The sequence below is a fragment of the Chlamydotis macqueenii genome, chromosome 2 (assembly GCF_036417535.1).
Source record: "Chlamydotis macqueenii isolate bChlMac1 chromosome 2, bChlMac1.mat, whole genome shotgun sequence".
NCBI lineage: Eukaryota > Metazoa > Chordata > Aves > Otidiformes > Otididae > Chlamydotis > Chlamydotis macqueenii.
Window position 1 is genome coordinate 121,968,205 of NC_141557.1, and position 14,912 is coordinate 121,983,116.

Here is a 14,912-nt window from a genome sequence, read left to right on the forward strand (position 1 = left end):
CGATTTGCAGATGAAACAGACGCAGGCGACCCGGCTAACTTTTTAAACGCTGGGGACTACGACTTTGTTGTAAAGCAGTTCAACAGTTACAGAGCTTCTGAAAGGGACAATTTTCATTTTTTGTTTTTTTTTTTTTTTTTTTAAATTTTTTCCTTTCAATAGTGGGCCGTTCCTGACCAGGGCCCCTCTGATCCACGCACTTCCCTAACGCCAAGTCCCGAAAACTCTTCTCTCGAGGAGATTTCTTGCACTATGCAGCGTTGTCGGCCTGGGCTGCTTTCATTTAGTGGTTTTTGAACCGCTTTAAAGAGGCAAAGCGCGTTGCCTTTAAATACACGTTAAAAAAAAAAAAAAAAAAAAAAGTCTCTTGTCTTGAGAAACTGCTCGATTTGCAGGAAACCCTCCGGATGTTTGCTGCTTTTCATGTGGCATTTGTGGTCGGGTCTGATAACGCTGGGAGCACCACTTCCAACACCGCGTTCTGTAATGGCCCTGAAATAGAAACACATCTCTCGCCGGAGGATCCCCGCGCTGTATACCGGCGGGTTTAAAAGGTCAATAAATCAGAAGGATGAACTCCCGGCGGCATTGTTCGGTTGGGAAAGTTAACGAATGACCCCAGGAGTCGTGCGACCGTGAAGGTTTCAGGAGCGTCAGGAGAAGCTCTCTACTCATCGCTCCAGGGAAGTGAGGAGTAAGCAGAGACCGCAACTCCAGCCAGGCAGTGCTGTGCCCCGTGTTGTTAAAGTTACAACTCAAAAATACCTAAAGAGTCAGAACAGAAAGCGAGAAAAGCGGTGAGATAATTTATTTATGACGCCAGGGGCACTGAAAGGGTCACAAACTGCCAGCATTTTCTGTACAAACCAGGGAGCTTTTACTTTCTCGGCTTAGATTCAAAACACACCTTTCTTTCTTTGATCCCAGATCAATGAGCTGTAGAAACAGTTTGCACAAATCTCCCATACAAAGTCAGCGGCGGTTTGCCTAGTTTATTACCTTATGTTCATTATATAGAAAAAACATTTTCTTTTCTGCTGGAAGTGATAGCTCCAAAATTGCCGTACTTGTAAGCAGTCCCTCCACTCGCTGAACTTTTTCACTGCAAGCTCTTGCAGGATTTGTTCCCTTGACTCACGAAAATGGTTCTGCTAAGTAGAGTAAAAGGAACAGTTTGGCGTTTTAACAAGATCAGCTCATTAAAAAAAAAAAAAAAAAAAAAAAAAAGGTAATACTCTCTTCTGCTCGTTAAACTCCAAGGCGGTCAGTTTTGCCCGGGTCAGTAACGCGGCATGAGCTGGGAACTGGTCTGGGAGGCACTGGAAATGCACCGACTTCGTTAGGGGAGCGCATTGTTATCGCCTTGATTTTTGTTTTGCTTGGAGGTTATCTTGCTTTCTCCTCTCAGCTAGTATTCTGTTCCCCTCAGGGAAAAAAAATACTCACACTTGCCTTCTGCATGAGTTTGTTTCAGACAGGACTCGGGTTCTGTTTAAGTCAAGATTTTCTCCGGGGATCAGCCGTGCTTCGGTGCGTGACCCGTCCTGGGACAGCTGGCCTGGGACTCCGGGCTCTGGGTCCTAGCACGTCGGGTCGGGAAATGTCACCACCTCAGCCATAAAACCAAAGTCACCGGCACACCAGCCCTAAAAAGGTCCGCCCTAAGGTAGTGTCCCCAAGGCGCTGGACTGAAAACGATTGAAAAAGCGCTTAATTCCTAACGAGGGTTATTATCGCCAGTTCGGTGGTGACGGTCGGCTTCGCAAGCAGCGTGTGTCCCGCTGAACTTTTTTTTTTTTGCAATAAATTTTAAATGCATTATACTTTTGCAAGAATGGAGTTATTGTATACGAGTGGGAGATCAATTTATACATACATATGTGTAGGAACATTGTTCTCGCCTTCGCTGCTCTTTACAGCCTCTGATACACGCAAGAAAAGCCGAGCTGTTGGAATCGCTGCCTTTCGTTGTGTTGGACTAAAGCGTGTGTTTGAACGGGGGGGAAAACCAAACCAAACCAAACCAAAACAAATGCGAAAACCATCTCTTTGCTTGATGTAGGCAAACACTAGCGTTTCGACAACTATTCTGACTGCTGGCAAGAGGGATAAATACAGGGTGCCATTAGGCTAGAAATACATCGCTTGTTTCTAATCTCTAGCAAAGAGAGGGGAGCAGAAAGCATCAGCGCAGAGATGCCAGCAGGATTACCTTCGCGGGTGTCAGTCCGGGGCAGCTACCGACCGCCACTGCCTTTTCCTTCTTTTTAGAATATGTACTGGCTGTCAAGTGTAAAGGAGCAGGTTTAACGTTGCACGAAACTGGAAATTCAATGTTAGAATAAGTTAATGGTGATGCGGGCTTCATTAATTTAATTTCAGCCAGAATTCTTACAATATTGGTTTATTTGATCGAAGTGGCAGCCCAAACAAAGGTGTCATTAACCAAATAAACCTCTTTGATCTTCAGTCTAAAGCTCAGCGGTTTCTCAAATAAGCATTGGTGCATTTAATAGCACCGCATAACAATGCAAATATTAATCAGAGCGCCCGTAAAAACTCTGGGGTTTACATCAGTTTGTCTGTCAAAGAGGAACATAAACGGGATAGAATAGCGAGATAGAATTTGTGTTTATTCTGACGTGACGGACTTTTTACAAACATCTGTTTGTGTTTACAGTTTATTTATTCAGGCAACTCGGAGAAACCCTGAACAAGGCAATGCAACAAGCCATATGTACTGCAAAGCTCAGCTTAAACAGTGGCTAATCTCACGCGACATACAATGAATATTTGCGCTTTTGTCAGCTACTGAATAACTTTATTGCGAAGTATGAAAAGGTGGGATGGGATTTATTTCACAAGCTTTGCTATGAATTCAGTATCCTGCTGCCCCGCGCAGTTTACATCTTGCATGGGGTTACGAGGTGAAATCAGCTCAGGCGGCACTGGAAGGCAAGAAGCTGGAGACAGGTGAAGACCTGGTTTATTCTTCCCAAGTTAGTTTCCAAGCCCACCCACAAAAGAAGCCCCCGTGTCTCGCCGGGTGTTCCGGGGTATCTAGGTACGGCTGGAGGCAATCTGTCACTTCAACCTCTTTCGCGTCTCCTCTGGTCAGGGTGGTCCCTGTCCGCTGGGGCCGGTGACGGGTGGGGATTTGCCGGTACCGCACGACCTCGCTGGGCAGCGCTATGCTGCCATTGCGGGGAGCGGAGCTGAGGTCCGAGAGCCCACACCGATGCGCTGTCCGTTCCCCCGAACGACCCCCCATCGGTCCCGAGGGGGCGGGGGCAGCGCTGCCCGCGCCAGGCTCCGCGACCTGCGCAGGTACCGGGAGGAGCCCCGGAGCCACCGCGGGAGACGCCGCTACCGCCCGACGTCGCGCCCGCCCCTGCGGCCCCATTGGCCGCCCCGCAGCTCAAATAGGGCCGGGCGGCGGCGACCGCCAGCAGCGAGCGGGACTTCAGCGGCGGGCGAGCCCGTCCCGTCCCGTCCCGTCCCGTCCCGTCCCGTCCCGTCCCGTCCCGTCCCGTCCCGTCCCGTCCCGTCCCGTCCCGTCCCGTCCCGTCCCCCCCGCGATGAGCAGCCCCGATGCGGGCTACGCCAGCAGCGACGACCAGGCGCAGGGGCGGTGCTCGCTGCCCACCATGATGCCGGCCGTGGGCCCCTGCCCGTGGGCAGAGCCGCTGAGCGCGCTGGGCGAGGCGAAGGCGAAGGGCGAGGCGGCGGCGTCGGGGGCGTCGGGCGGCCGGAGCAAGGGCGAGGCGCGGATCCGGCGGCCCATGAACGCGTTCATGGTGTGGGCGAAGGACGAGCGCAAGCGGCTGGCGCAGCAGAACCCGGACCTGCACAACGCCGAGCTCAGCAAGATGCTAGGTGAGCGCGGGGGGGCCCGGCGGGCGGGTGGCGGGTGGGCGAGGAGCCCGGGGAGGCTCAGGGGCCCGGGACGCCCGCGGGCCGGCGGTCCGGGAGGGCGGGAAGCCCGGGCGGGTCTCGGGACGGGGGTGTCCGGGCTGCGGGCGGGGGTGGCGTGGCCGGGGCTGCGCGTGGGTGGCGGCCGGTCTGACGGTGCCGGTGGGCGCAGGTAAATCGTGGAAGGCGCTGTCGCTGTCGGAGAAGCGTCCGTTCGTGGAGGAGGCGGAGCGGCTGCGGGTGCAGCACATGCAGGACCACCCCAACTACAAGTACCGGCCGCGGCGGCGGAAGCAGGTGAAGCGCCTGAAGCGGGTGGAGAGCGGCTTCCTGCAGCAGCACGGCCTGGCGGAGGCGGCGGGGCCCGGGCTGGGCAGCGAGGCCGGCGGCGGCGGCGGCCGGATGTGCGTGGAGGGCCTGGGGCTGCCCTACGGCGAGCAGGGCTACGCGGCGGCGGCGGCGGGCGCGGGCCAGTACCGGGAGTGTCCGGCGGCGGGCGCCGCCTTCGACGGCTACGGGCTGCCGACGCCGGACCCGTCGCCGCTGGACGCGGCGGAGAGCGAGGCGCCGTTCTTCGCGGCGGGGCTGCAGGAGGAGGGCGCGCTGGCGGCCTACGGCTACGCCCCGCTGCCGGCGGCCGAGTTCCCGCCGGCGGCGGCCGAGAGCCCGGCGGGCGCGGCGCTGCGCCGGCACCTGCCGCCCGCCGAGGCGCTGGGGCCGGGCGGGTCGCTGCAGGGGCTGCTGGGCTGCCCGCCGCCGCTGCACGCCTACTACGGGCAGGCGTGCCAGCCGCCGGGCCCGGGCCGCGGCCCGCCGCCGCTGCCGCCGGGGGCGGTGGGGCAGCCGTCGCCGCCGCCCGAGGCCGTGCCGTGCCGGGAGCCGCTGGAGCCGCTGCCGCAGGAGGAGCTGCTGGGCGAGGTGGACCGCGGCGAGTTCGAGCAGTACCTGCGCTTCGCCTGCAAGCCCGAGCTGGGGCTGCCCTTCGCGGGCCACGACGCCACCGGGCTGCCGGCGCCTCAGGGCGCGGGGCCCCTCTCCTCCGCCGTGTCGGACGCCAGCACCGCCGTCTACTACTGCGGCTACCCCGACGTGTGAGGGGCTGGCCCGGCGCCGCGTCACCCGCCGGCGGGCAGCCCCCCGGCCCCGCTCCTATTTATGTAATTTATTGGACTCTTGAGAACTGACAGGGTATCCGGGGCCCGCTCGGGGTCTGAGAGGCGAGGCGCCGTCTCGCTGGCCGGGTGGTGCGGGCCTTGCCATCGCTGTCCGACAGCGACAGCGGAAACTGTTCCCGCTGTGGAATCGTCTCACTGGTTACACGCCGGGAGCGCAGCTTCGGAGATCTTATTAGAGATCCATACGCTGGTGTAATGTTGTACAGACTGCTGGTTTTTATATGTGGGATTTGTACAGAGTCATTTTTGCACTTTTACAAATAAACGGGAAATCATAGAACTGGCCGCTGGTATCTCCTCAATGAACTGTTGCCGTCTGTGCAATCGGTGATCACTGCTTTTCCCGCTGCTTTTGCTAATGTCCCTTGCACTGAGGTCCTTTCACCCTTTCTGTAGACACGGTGCTTCTTTCTCTCTTGCTCAAATGACAAACACAACTTCAAGCGTTCACAAACTGTTCTTTAATTTTTTTTTATCCTAAACTTTCTTAGACGGTTGATTAATATGACTGAATTTTAAAAAGAAATAAGGGGCCGACCTGTTTTATGGTTGAAGTGTAAAAAAGGGTATGAGAAAGGTCTGACTGAAGTAGGTTAGGGTTTGGATCTGGTGGCGGGCGTGGACACAGTGGATGCCGTTAAGAACAGCACCGCACCGACATGGCCGGATAAGGTTCGAACATCTCCCCGGAGGTTCCTTTCGTGTCTCGGTAGCTGCCCGTGCCGCGGCGTGGGGGGTGGGCAGCGGGGGACAGCAGATCCGCGCTGCGCAGAGCGAGAGCGGTAAATCGGCATTCAAAGGAGGTGAAAAATTTCGCCACGAGCTTGCGGTGGGGGGTGGGGGGGGCGGCCAGGAGCGGCCCCCTCGGCCACCCTGCGACAGCGGCACCTTCCACCGTACGTGACAGCATCTCGCCTTTTCTTTCCCAAAGAAACTCCTTATGCTACGTCATCGCGACTATAGATAGCACTGGCCTTGTGATTGACACATACGCACCCTGCAGTTAAACTTCCCGGGAAGTAAAAAAAAAAGGCATTTCCGTGTAGGTCTGAGCCCAGCTGTGGGGTGGGACTGACAAATTCATTACGTTTATGACTTAAATCGGGGGGACGGGGTAACAGTCATCGGGGTCGTTCACTTCCTAAGATAAAGGTGTGGAGCTGAGCCCGGGGGAGGAGGGGACCGGGCCCCAAGTGGCAGACTTGCCCGCTGATTAACCTGTCTTCCCTCAGGACGGGAAATCAAATCGGGTGCGTTTTCAAATTACATTTAAAGGGGCTTACGTTTGTACCAGTGAGAGATAAAACAGTGCACGCAGACCCAGACGCAAGCTGCCTCGCTCAGTGAGTTTCGAGCAAAGCCTCCTTGGCAAAAATTGACTATGTAATTGTGTACTGTTAGTGTGTCTGGAGTTAAAATGCGTCCAAACACTCAATATTCTGTAAAATGGTCTACCCTCTCGTTCCTTAATCTTCCCATTTTACTTTTCAGTTTTCAGTTCTTAGAGGTATCTTCACTCCTCTCCCATATCTACACGAGAAGAAGGATGTATTCCTGAATGAGGCGGTACCTCAGGACAAGGACATTAGATGACTTCTGGATACTTTGATTTGGAAAAAAATCATTAGGTGTTCCTAAGCACAGATACGAAAACACAGTAAAGAAACGATGGTTTTGTATAGTTTGAGTTTTCCTTTTATTGCACCGTTTGAACCCACAGGTTTAAATTAAAGTCGTTTCGTGCGTTTCACACATATTCACAGCTTACTGGAGGAAAACCACTTCGGTTGGTTTTGGAAATAAATCGTTATTTTGCTTTTGTTATGCTTGGCCATCATTTCTTGTAATTTTTTGTTCAGGTGCAGGTTTTGCTCTGCTCCTCTCTCCTTCACCCCAACTTGTGGGACAGCTGAAAGCTGAAGTGAACTTGAAACTGTAAGTGGGTTCATGACAAAGGTTGAGAACCTTCTCCTTATTTTTTATAATAATACCAGTAGTGACTGACAATAAATTATATTAAATAACTCTATAGGGTTTGGAAAAAGGGTTGGCCAGCATAGCAGTCCTGGGTGCCAAACGACGTATGGTGATGATGTACAGGTAGATCTTACAACAACCCTTTGCACAGGGCTTTTGCAGACTCAGATCTAAGCATCATTATTTTCCTGTATGTACTCAGATGTGCAGCATTTTTTTTCTCCCTTCCAGTGAGAAGAACCGTCTGAACTTTCTTTAACATGTCTAAAACGTGGCAGGTTTATACGCTGCCAATATGCGCAGAGCAACATTTTCTGAAGCTCTGTCCTAACCTCCTATTTTCCATAGAGCATGTCTTGACTTTCCCATTCCAAATGATTCTCTGAGAGAGAGGCTGGAAGCGTGTGCCACAGGCCCCGGAGCCTCCCAGCCTCTTCACCCTGCCGTACCCATCGCTCCGAGCTGGGCTCTGTACTGCCAGCCTGCTCCGGGCACTGCACCCAGGGCAAAACCACCTTGGCTATCCCCTTAGCCGTTCTGGTTTAGTCCAAACAGTAAGCCAAAAAGACAGGGTGGCATCTTTAAGCATCTCTCTAACCTTGCCAAAGCAGCCACTGTCTGGTTAAACAACAGCGTTTGCAGGCCCCTTCCCACAGGGATGGTGAGTGCGCTCTGCAGCTCACTCCGGCCTCTTGTGCCCAAAAGGTATTCAGCTCTTCTGGTTTTGTCCCTCTCTTACTAGTTCATCGTGTTTCAAGCGGTCTGTAGTCAGATCTCAATTTTTCCTAACACAGCAACACTCCTGTGAGTATCACAGTGCAATCTGAGGATTTTTTTTTCTTTTTTTTTGTGTGTGTGTGTGTGCTCTCCCTTCCTTAGGTATATCTGTAGAAAAGTAAGTATGCCTACTACGAGAGAAAGGAATTTCAGACAAAGGTGCTGAATTAAAACCAGTTCAGGGTTCACCCACAGACGGCAGGTGGCAGGGTGAAGTCAGGGGGCGAGAATAAAAATACACTCGCTGATGGAGAGTAACTGGGACTGGGAACGTCAGGAAGGAGTGGTGTTTTGCCGTGAGAAAACAGCAGTGAGCGGATCGCGGCCCTTCCCCTCCTGCATCCCGTGGGGCTCTGCTGGCTGCGTGGCCAGGCCTGGCCGCTGTCAGCTGCCCGTGGGCCTCGAGGTTTTGCTGTTCCCTGGGACCTGCTGCCAAATTGGGTCGCAATTGCCCAGTGATTCCAACAGGACAGAAAAGCAGTGCAAATACCTCCTTGGGTCCTTGCCTCAGGTATCGGTGTACATCAGGGCCTGGCAGGGGAAAATTCCCTTCTATTCTGCTTCAGTGAGACCCCTCCTGGAGTACTGCATCCAGCTCTGGAGTACCCAGCACAAGAAGGACGTGGACCTGTTGGAGAGGGTCCAGAGTGGGCCACGAAGGTGATCAGAGGGCTGGAGCACCTTTCTTATGAGGACAGGCTGAGAGAGTTGGGGCTGTTCAGCCTGGAGAAGGCTCTGGGGAGACCTTATTGCAGCCTTCCAGTACTTAAAAGGGGGCCTACAGGAGAGATGGGGAGAAACTCTTTAGCAGGGCCTGTTGTGATAGGACAAGGGGTAATGGTTTTAAAACAGAGGGAGGTAGATTCAGATGACATAAGGAAGAAATTTTTTACACTGAGGGTGGTGGAACACTGGCACAGGTTGCCCAGAGAGGTGGTGGATGCCCCATCCCTGGAAACATTCAAGGCCAGGTTGGATGGGCTCTGAGAAATCTGATCTGGTTGGAGATGTCCCTGCTCCTTGCAGGGGGTTGGACTAGATGACTTTTAAAGGTCCCTTCCAACCGAAACCATGCTGTGATTCTACAAATTATGTCTGTGCAGCTGCACCCAGTAATGGTGTGGTGGACCCGACTGTGAAATCCAGCACGGACATACCCACATTTGCTCGTTAAGCAGACAATTAATGTGATGACTAATTAAACGCCTGCAAGATTAGAGCTCAATGTCCCTGCTTCCGCTCCCCGTCTGCAGAGACAGGGCCGTTCCTTTCACCTTCTGTGTGTTTAACGAGAGGCTCTTAAATAGGGCCACTGCCTCTGCCCCTGGCACAGGGCACTGACTGGTCCAGGCTCCTCGCAGACCGCTACTTTTTGCTGCTCTACGTGTTTGTGTTTTACCCCGAAGGGTTCACGCAGGGGGTCACAGGAGATCAGTGGCACAAAGAGATTTCAACTACGATGTGAATCCTGCCCCAGAGCAAACGCTGTGTAACTATCCTTGTTCCTGCTGACTTCCCTCTGGTTTGGATGCTGTGCTGGATTTATGCTCGGTTTTATTAATTGGGCTAGGAAAAAAAACCTCAAAGCGCACACCTGCTGAAGAAAAAAAAAAAAGAAAAATAAAATGGTTGTCATGGGGATAAGCAGTTTCCACACCGTAAACCGAGGGGTTATGAGCGCGTCGGCACTGGTGTGGCACAAGGGTCAGTTATTTCTTTCCTCTGCCTGCTTTGAAGCCTGCAGAGCCGCCCGGACCCCGCTGCTCTCGACACTGGTGGTCTGTTCCCACCCTGGCTGGCAGTGCCCCGTCTGTGACGTCCCAAGGCTGAAGACCGGGTGGCGTTACGTGCTTATGTTATTTCTGAAACTCCGTTCAAAGCCACCCTTTGTTTGAGGGGTTGGAGATTTGTTTGCTGCCTCTCCTAACGCCCTTTATTTATGCTGCGGAATCTCTTGATTCGTGCCCAGGGCAGCTACGGTTTGACCCACCGGACCCGTTCCGCGTCTGCCGGAGAAAACCTGCAGCACTCTCGGGAGACCGCCTCTCTCCTGTCCGAATATATTCAGCTAATTTCTATCCGAACGGATTTCTGTCCAATTTAGGTTGACATAATTGTCTTCCTTATCATTAAATGGTCGCTTGATCGTTCCTCGAGTTTGTATTCCTCCCCCCCGCCCCCCGCCCCCAGCCCCTTCCCAGCCTGCAGGCGCAGGGAGGCTGGCTGTCACGGCTTGGCGGGGGGGGGGGGGGAAGGGGGGAGCAAGGCGGCAAGGCGTTAACCTCGACGGCCGGCGAACGTGATTCATGCCGGCACGATTTACTCAGTGGTTCCCCCGCCCCCCGTAACGGGACAGGCTTTTTCTTGAAATAAGAGCCTTTCCAAATCTTCCGATGAACGGAGAGCCGGCGGATTTTGAGGGTGCCGTGATTTAACGAAACCAGCTTGCCAAGGAGGCGGAGCGCAGAGGAGGGGCAAAGCCGGGAGAGGGTCCCGCGGGCGGCGGCAGCCGGATAGGGAGGAATGTCCCCCTGTCCCCCGTACGACTTCGCCGCGGCTAGGAGCCCCGGGCGCACCGAGGCGTCCCCGCGGGGCAGCCGGTTGTGGGGGGAGCGGCGAGGGCGGCGGCGACCTGCACAGGTGCCGCGAGGAGCCCCGGAGCCACCGCGGGAGACGCCGCTACCGCCCGGCGTCTCGCCCGCCCCCCCGGCCCCATTGGCCGCCCCGCAGCTCAAATAGGGCCGGGCGGTGGCGGCCGCCAGCAGCGAGCGGACCCCGGGCTGGGAGCCTGTCTCGTCCCCCCCGCGATGAGCAGCCCCGATGCGGGCTACGCCAGCAGCGACGACCAGGCGCAGGGGCGGTGCTCGCTGCCCACCATGATGCCGGCCGTGGGCCCCTGCCCGTGGGCAGAGCCGCTGAGCGCGCTGGGCGAGGCGAAGGCGAAGGGCGAGGCGGCGGCGTCGGGGGCGTCGGGCGGCCGGAGCAAGGGCGAGGCGCGGATCCGGCGGCCCATGAACGCGTTCATGGTGTGGGCGAAGGACGAGCGCAAGCGGCTGGCGCAGCAGAACCCGGACCTGCACAACGCCGAGCTCAGCAAGATGCTAGGTGAGCGCGGGGGGGCCCGGCGGGCGGGTGGCGGGTGGGCGAGGAGCCCGGGGAGGCTCAGGGGCCCGGGACGCCCGCGGGCCGGCGGTCCGGGAGGGCGGGAAGCCCGGGCGGGTCTCGGGACGGGGGTGTCCGGGCTGCGGGCGGGGGTGGCGTGGCCGGGGCTGCGCGTGGGTGGCGGCCGGTCTGACGGTGCCGGTGGGCGCAGGTAAATCGTGGAAGGCGCTGTCGCTGTCGGAGAAGCGTCCGTTCGTGGAGGAGGCGGAGCGGCTGCGGGTGCAGCACATGCAGGACCACCCCAACTACAAGTACCGGCCGCGGCGGCGGAAGCAGGTGAAGCGCCTGAAGCGGGTGGAGAGCGGCTTCCTGCAGCAGCACGGCCTGGCGGAGGCGGCGGGGCCCGGGCTGGGCAGCGAGGCCGGCGGCGGCGGCGGCCGGATGTGCGTGGAGGGCCTGGGGCTGCCCTACGGCGAGCAGGGCTACGCGGCGGCGGCGGCGGGCGCGGGCCAGTACCGGGAGTGTCCGGCGGCGGGCGCCGCCTTCGACGGCTACGGGCTGCCGACGCCGGACCCGTCGCCGCTGGACGCGGCGGAGAGCGAGGCGCCGTTCTTCGCGGCGGGGCTGCAGGAGGAGGGCGCGCTGGCGGCCTACGGCTACGCCCCGCTGCCGGCGGCCGAGTTCCCGCCGGCGGCGGCCGAGAGCCCGGCGGGCGCGGCGCTGCGCCGGCACCTGCCGCCCGCCGAGGCGCTGGGGCCGGGCGGGTCGCTGCAGGGGCTGCTGGGCTGCCCGCCGCCGCTGCACGCCTACTACGGGCAGGCGTGCCAGCCGCCGGGCCCGGGCCGCGGCCCGCCGCCGCTGCCGCCGGGGGCGGTGGGGCAGCCGTCGCCGCCGCCCGAGGCCGTGCCGTGCCGGGAGCCGCTGGAGCCGCTGCCGCAGGAGGAGCTGCTGGGCGAGGTGGACCGCGGCGAGTTCGAGCAGTACCTGCGCTTCGCCTGCAAGCCCGAGCTGGGGCTGCCCTTCGCGGGCCACGACGCCACCGGGCTGCCGGCGCCTCAGGGCGCGGGGCCCCTCTCCGCCGCCGTGTCGGACGCCAGCACCGCCGTCTACTACTGCGGCTACCCCGACGTGTGAGGGGCTGGCCCGGCGCCGCGTCACCCGCCGGCGGGCAGCCCCCCGGCCCCGCTCCTATTTATGTAATTTATTGGACCCTTCTCGGGAGAATTTCGCAGACCTCGTCTGTGCTCAAATACGCCGCTGTCGAGCCATTTAAAAGCCCGGGTCGGACTGTTTTTGGACTGCTGTGCCAGCGTGTTTGCATCTTTTTTTTTACGTCTGTGCCCAGGCTTATGGTTACATAACATAAGGACGGTTACTTCTTTGCCCAGAGAACGATTTTATTAGTTGTTTTAAACTATATTTATCATTTTTTAGTACTTCAGGAAAATAAATTTATGTACAGCTGTTTCTGTCGTTCTTCTTGGCCGTATGACCCTTTAGGGAGACTTAATCTAAAGTTAATCAGTTATGGCCTGAGGTGGAGTAATTGCAGATGCCGTGTGACACTTTCTTTCACCACAATGGCTCTCAAAGGTCTCCAGGACCAGAGAAGTTTGTTCCCAGGTGTGTCTGTATTCCTGTTACATAGCCGGATGGCGAGGCCTCAGCTGTCTGTCCCTTGGAGTAGGGAACATGGGACTGTACTGAACTGCGGTTTTTTTAGGTTTTTTTTTTTTTATTTGTAAGTGCCAACTGGAATTTGCAATTATTAACGCATTGGGGAAAAACCTCCTCCACTGAAGTAGAGTCTGTAACAAAAGAAGCTAGGTAAGTTTGAGATACTGCTTTTAAAGTGTGCCTGGAAGCCCATTGAATTTGGATACTTGTAGGCATGAAGGTGACTTTCTTTACGTAGTGACTTCTGGTTGAACCAAATGATTCACAATTAGCATTGGTACTGTATTTACAAATTGCTTTCTGCCACCTACTTTCAAGTACGTTTAGGCCATTTGTGTCATGGGGTTCTGGCTTTTATTAGCAAGGAGAAAATACAGTGCAGCCCAAATACTTACATCAGTTGCTCTCCATCAACTGCTGGTATCACTTAGGTGTTAAAACGGAGTTTTTAGCCTGTACTGCGCTGTGACATTTCTGCCAGTGCGAGAGTACAGCTACGTCTCGTTCTCATCATAACACTGAGGTAAGTGTGAAGCTAACAACACTTCTGATGTCTCTCTTTTGGAAGATGCTTGCTGAAGTCAACTTAAAGTAATTGCGGTAGAGAATTTCAAATATTTTAATTTGCAAATGAAAGTTCAAAAGTAATACCAGTGACATTCATAATATAAATATTTTTAGGGAGCTGTGTTTATCTTGCACTATATTATCAGACTACTGAATTGTGCATGAAGAAATCCACCAAAAATTCTGTTTGTGTAATACATGCTTGTTTTTATAAAAATTATATGATAATGAGCATTTTCTAAACACCTTTTAGGGACACAGAGCCAGCTGCATTATTTTCAAAGAAATAATCTAGTAGAAACATACTTGAGCAGATGATGTTTTATTTATTAATTCAGAGAGTGTAGTTTTATTTAGGTCAGAAGAAACCCTGATTATGTCCACTGACTTCAGTGACACTTTTTAACTGTGTGTACGTGTAGTATTGAAAAAGTTCACTTGAAATCGTGGTTGTTGTAACCAGATTGTTGTAACATCTTTTCTCCCTCATCTTTGCAGTGAGGGAAGTGTGAAGGCCAGTGTCAAGTTTCTGATATGAGGGGGCTGGGTGCAAGGTGGGAAATAAGACTGCATATATGTCAGTGTTTTAAGAACATAGACATTCTTATTTTAATAGGATGTATTTGTCTGGAAAGAAACATTGAACATGTTGACAGTTACAGGCAGGTATAAGTTTAACAACAGTGAAAACTCTGTAGTTGAACATTTGAATTCATCCAGTTGTGTCTTCTAGATGACCAGCCCGCATGGTAGTCGTACTCCTTCAGTTATGCGCTGCTAAAACCACAGAAGGACACAAAAGACAAACATTAAATAGTTAAACACTGAATAGATGTTTAGGTGTATTGAAATAATATAAATTTTGTTTGTATTGCTTTTTTTTCCTTGTATTCATTCATTACAGATGTCCTAAGACTAATTTTTTCTATAATAGAGCACCTAGCTGAATTATGTTACAAAATTTTATAAAAACTTCCAGTGAAACAAAAGTCTGGAAGGAAAGTAAGCTTAATTTAGGAAATCCCAAAGTAAGGTTAAACGAAGACCTTGCAGAATTAAGGTTACCAGTGCAGCTCTAATCTTTAGTGAGTAATTTTATGATATAGGCATTGATTGTAAATGATATACGTATCTTCTATGGAGCTCCAACTCAGTTAATCCGTATCTTACGCAGAAATGATACATGAAGATTAAAACCAAAATGGTCTGTAATTATAGCACTCACAGCAATTTTTCCTTCCCAAGTCAAATTCCCCTTGCCTTTAGTTGCAGCCGTGAGCTCAACGCTTCTGCACGTCATCTCAAACTGATTGCTTGGTGAAACGAGAGAGACTGGTGCACTGCAATCCATCTCGAAGGAAACCTGCTATTACATAGAACTTTGTGACTAATATGTACAGGATGCAGCTCTCCAAAGTATCGTTAAATTGCCTTAACCTTGAGGTGATGGTTTTCCTGCCTCTTTTGATGTCCTCTTGTTGATCCCTTCTTCATTCTGCCTTCTAATACTGATTTCTTCCTAGAACTTCGTCCGTCATCGGCATGAAGCAACAAGTGAGGAATGCCTCATCAAATAACGGCATTCGTCCTCTGCTGCTGCATGAGCCTGTGTTTTGACTTGTCACAAGGTGAAGACTGAGGAACAAACATTGTCAGTGGGATTTTGAGATATAATAGTGCAGGACAACAAAATTATGCTGGGGCTGTAGAATAACTGGTTGAGCT

General features: G+C 54.2%; 3 protein-coding genes across 4 annotated transcripts in view; 2 read left to right on the forward strand and 1 right to left on the reverse strand.

Annotated features, from left to right (window-relative positions):
- Positions 1–14,912, reverse strand: part of LOC104474368 (DGAT1/2-independent enzyme synthesizing storage lipids) — a 688,180-nt gene that overhangs the window by 132,124 nt on the left and 541,144 nt on the right. The window lies entirely within an intron of this gene.
- LOC147601769 (transcription factor SOX-17-like) lies at positions 3,495–5,367 on the forward strand. The gene is made up of 2 exons (XM_086742336.1): positions 3,495–3,876; positions 4,085–5,367. The coding sequence occupies exons 1-2, from the start codon at positions 3,579–3,581 to the stop codon at positions 5,005–5,007; spliced, it is 1,221 nt and encodes a 406-aa protein (XP_086598462.1). The 5' UTR covers positions 3,495–3,578; the 3' UTR covers positions 5,008–5,367.
- LOC147601770 (transcription factor SOX-17-like) lies at positions 10,643–12,369 on the forward strand. The gene is made up of 2 exons (XM_086742337.1): positions 10,643–10,946; positions 11,155–12,369. Exons 1-2 carry the CDS (start codon positions 10,649–10,651, stop codon positions 12,075–12,077), a joined length of 1,221 nt encoding a protein of 406 aa, XP_086598463.1. The 5' UTR covers positions 10,643–10,648; the 3' UTR covers positions 12,078–12,369.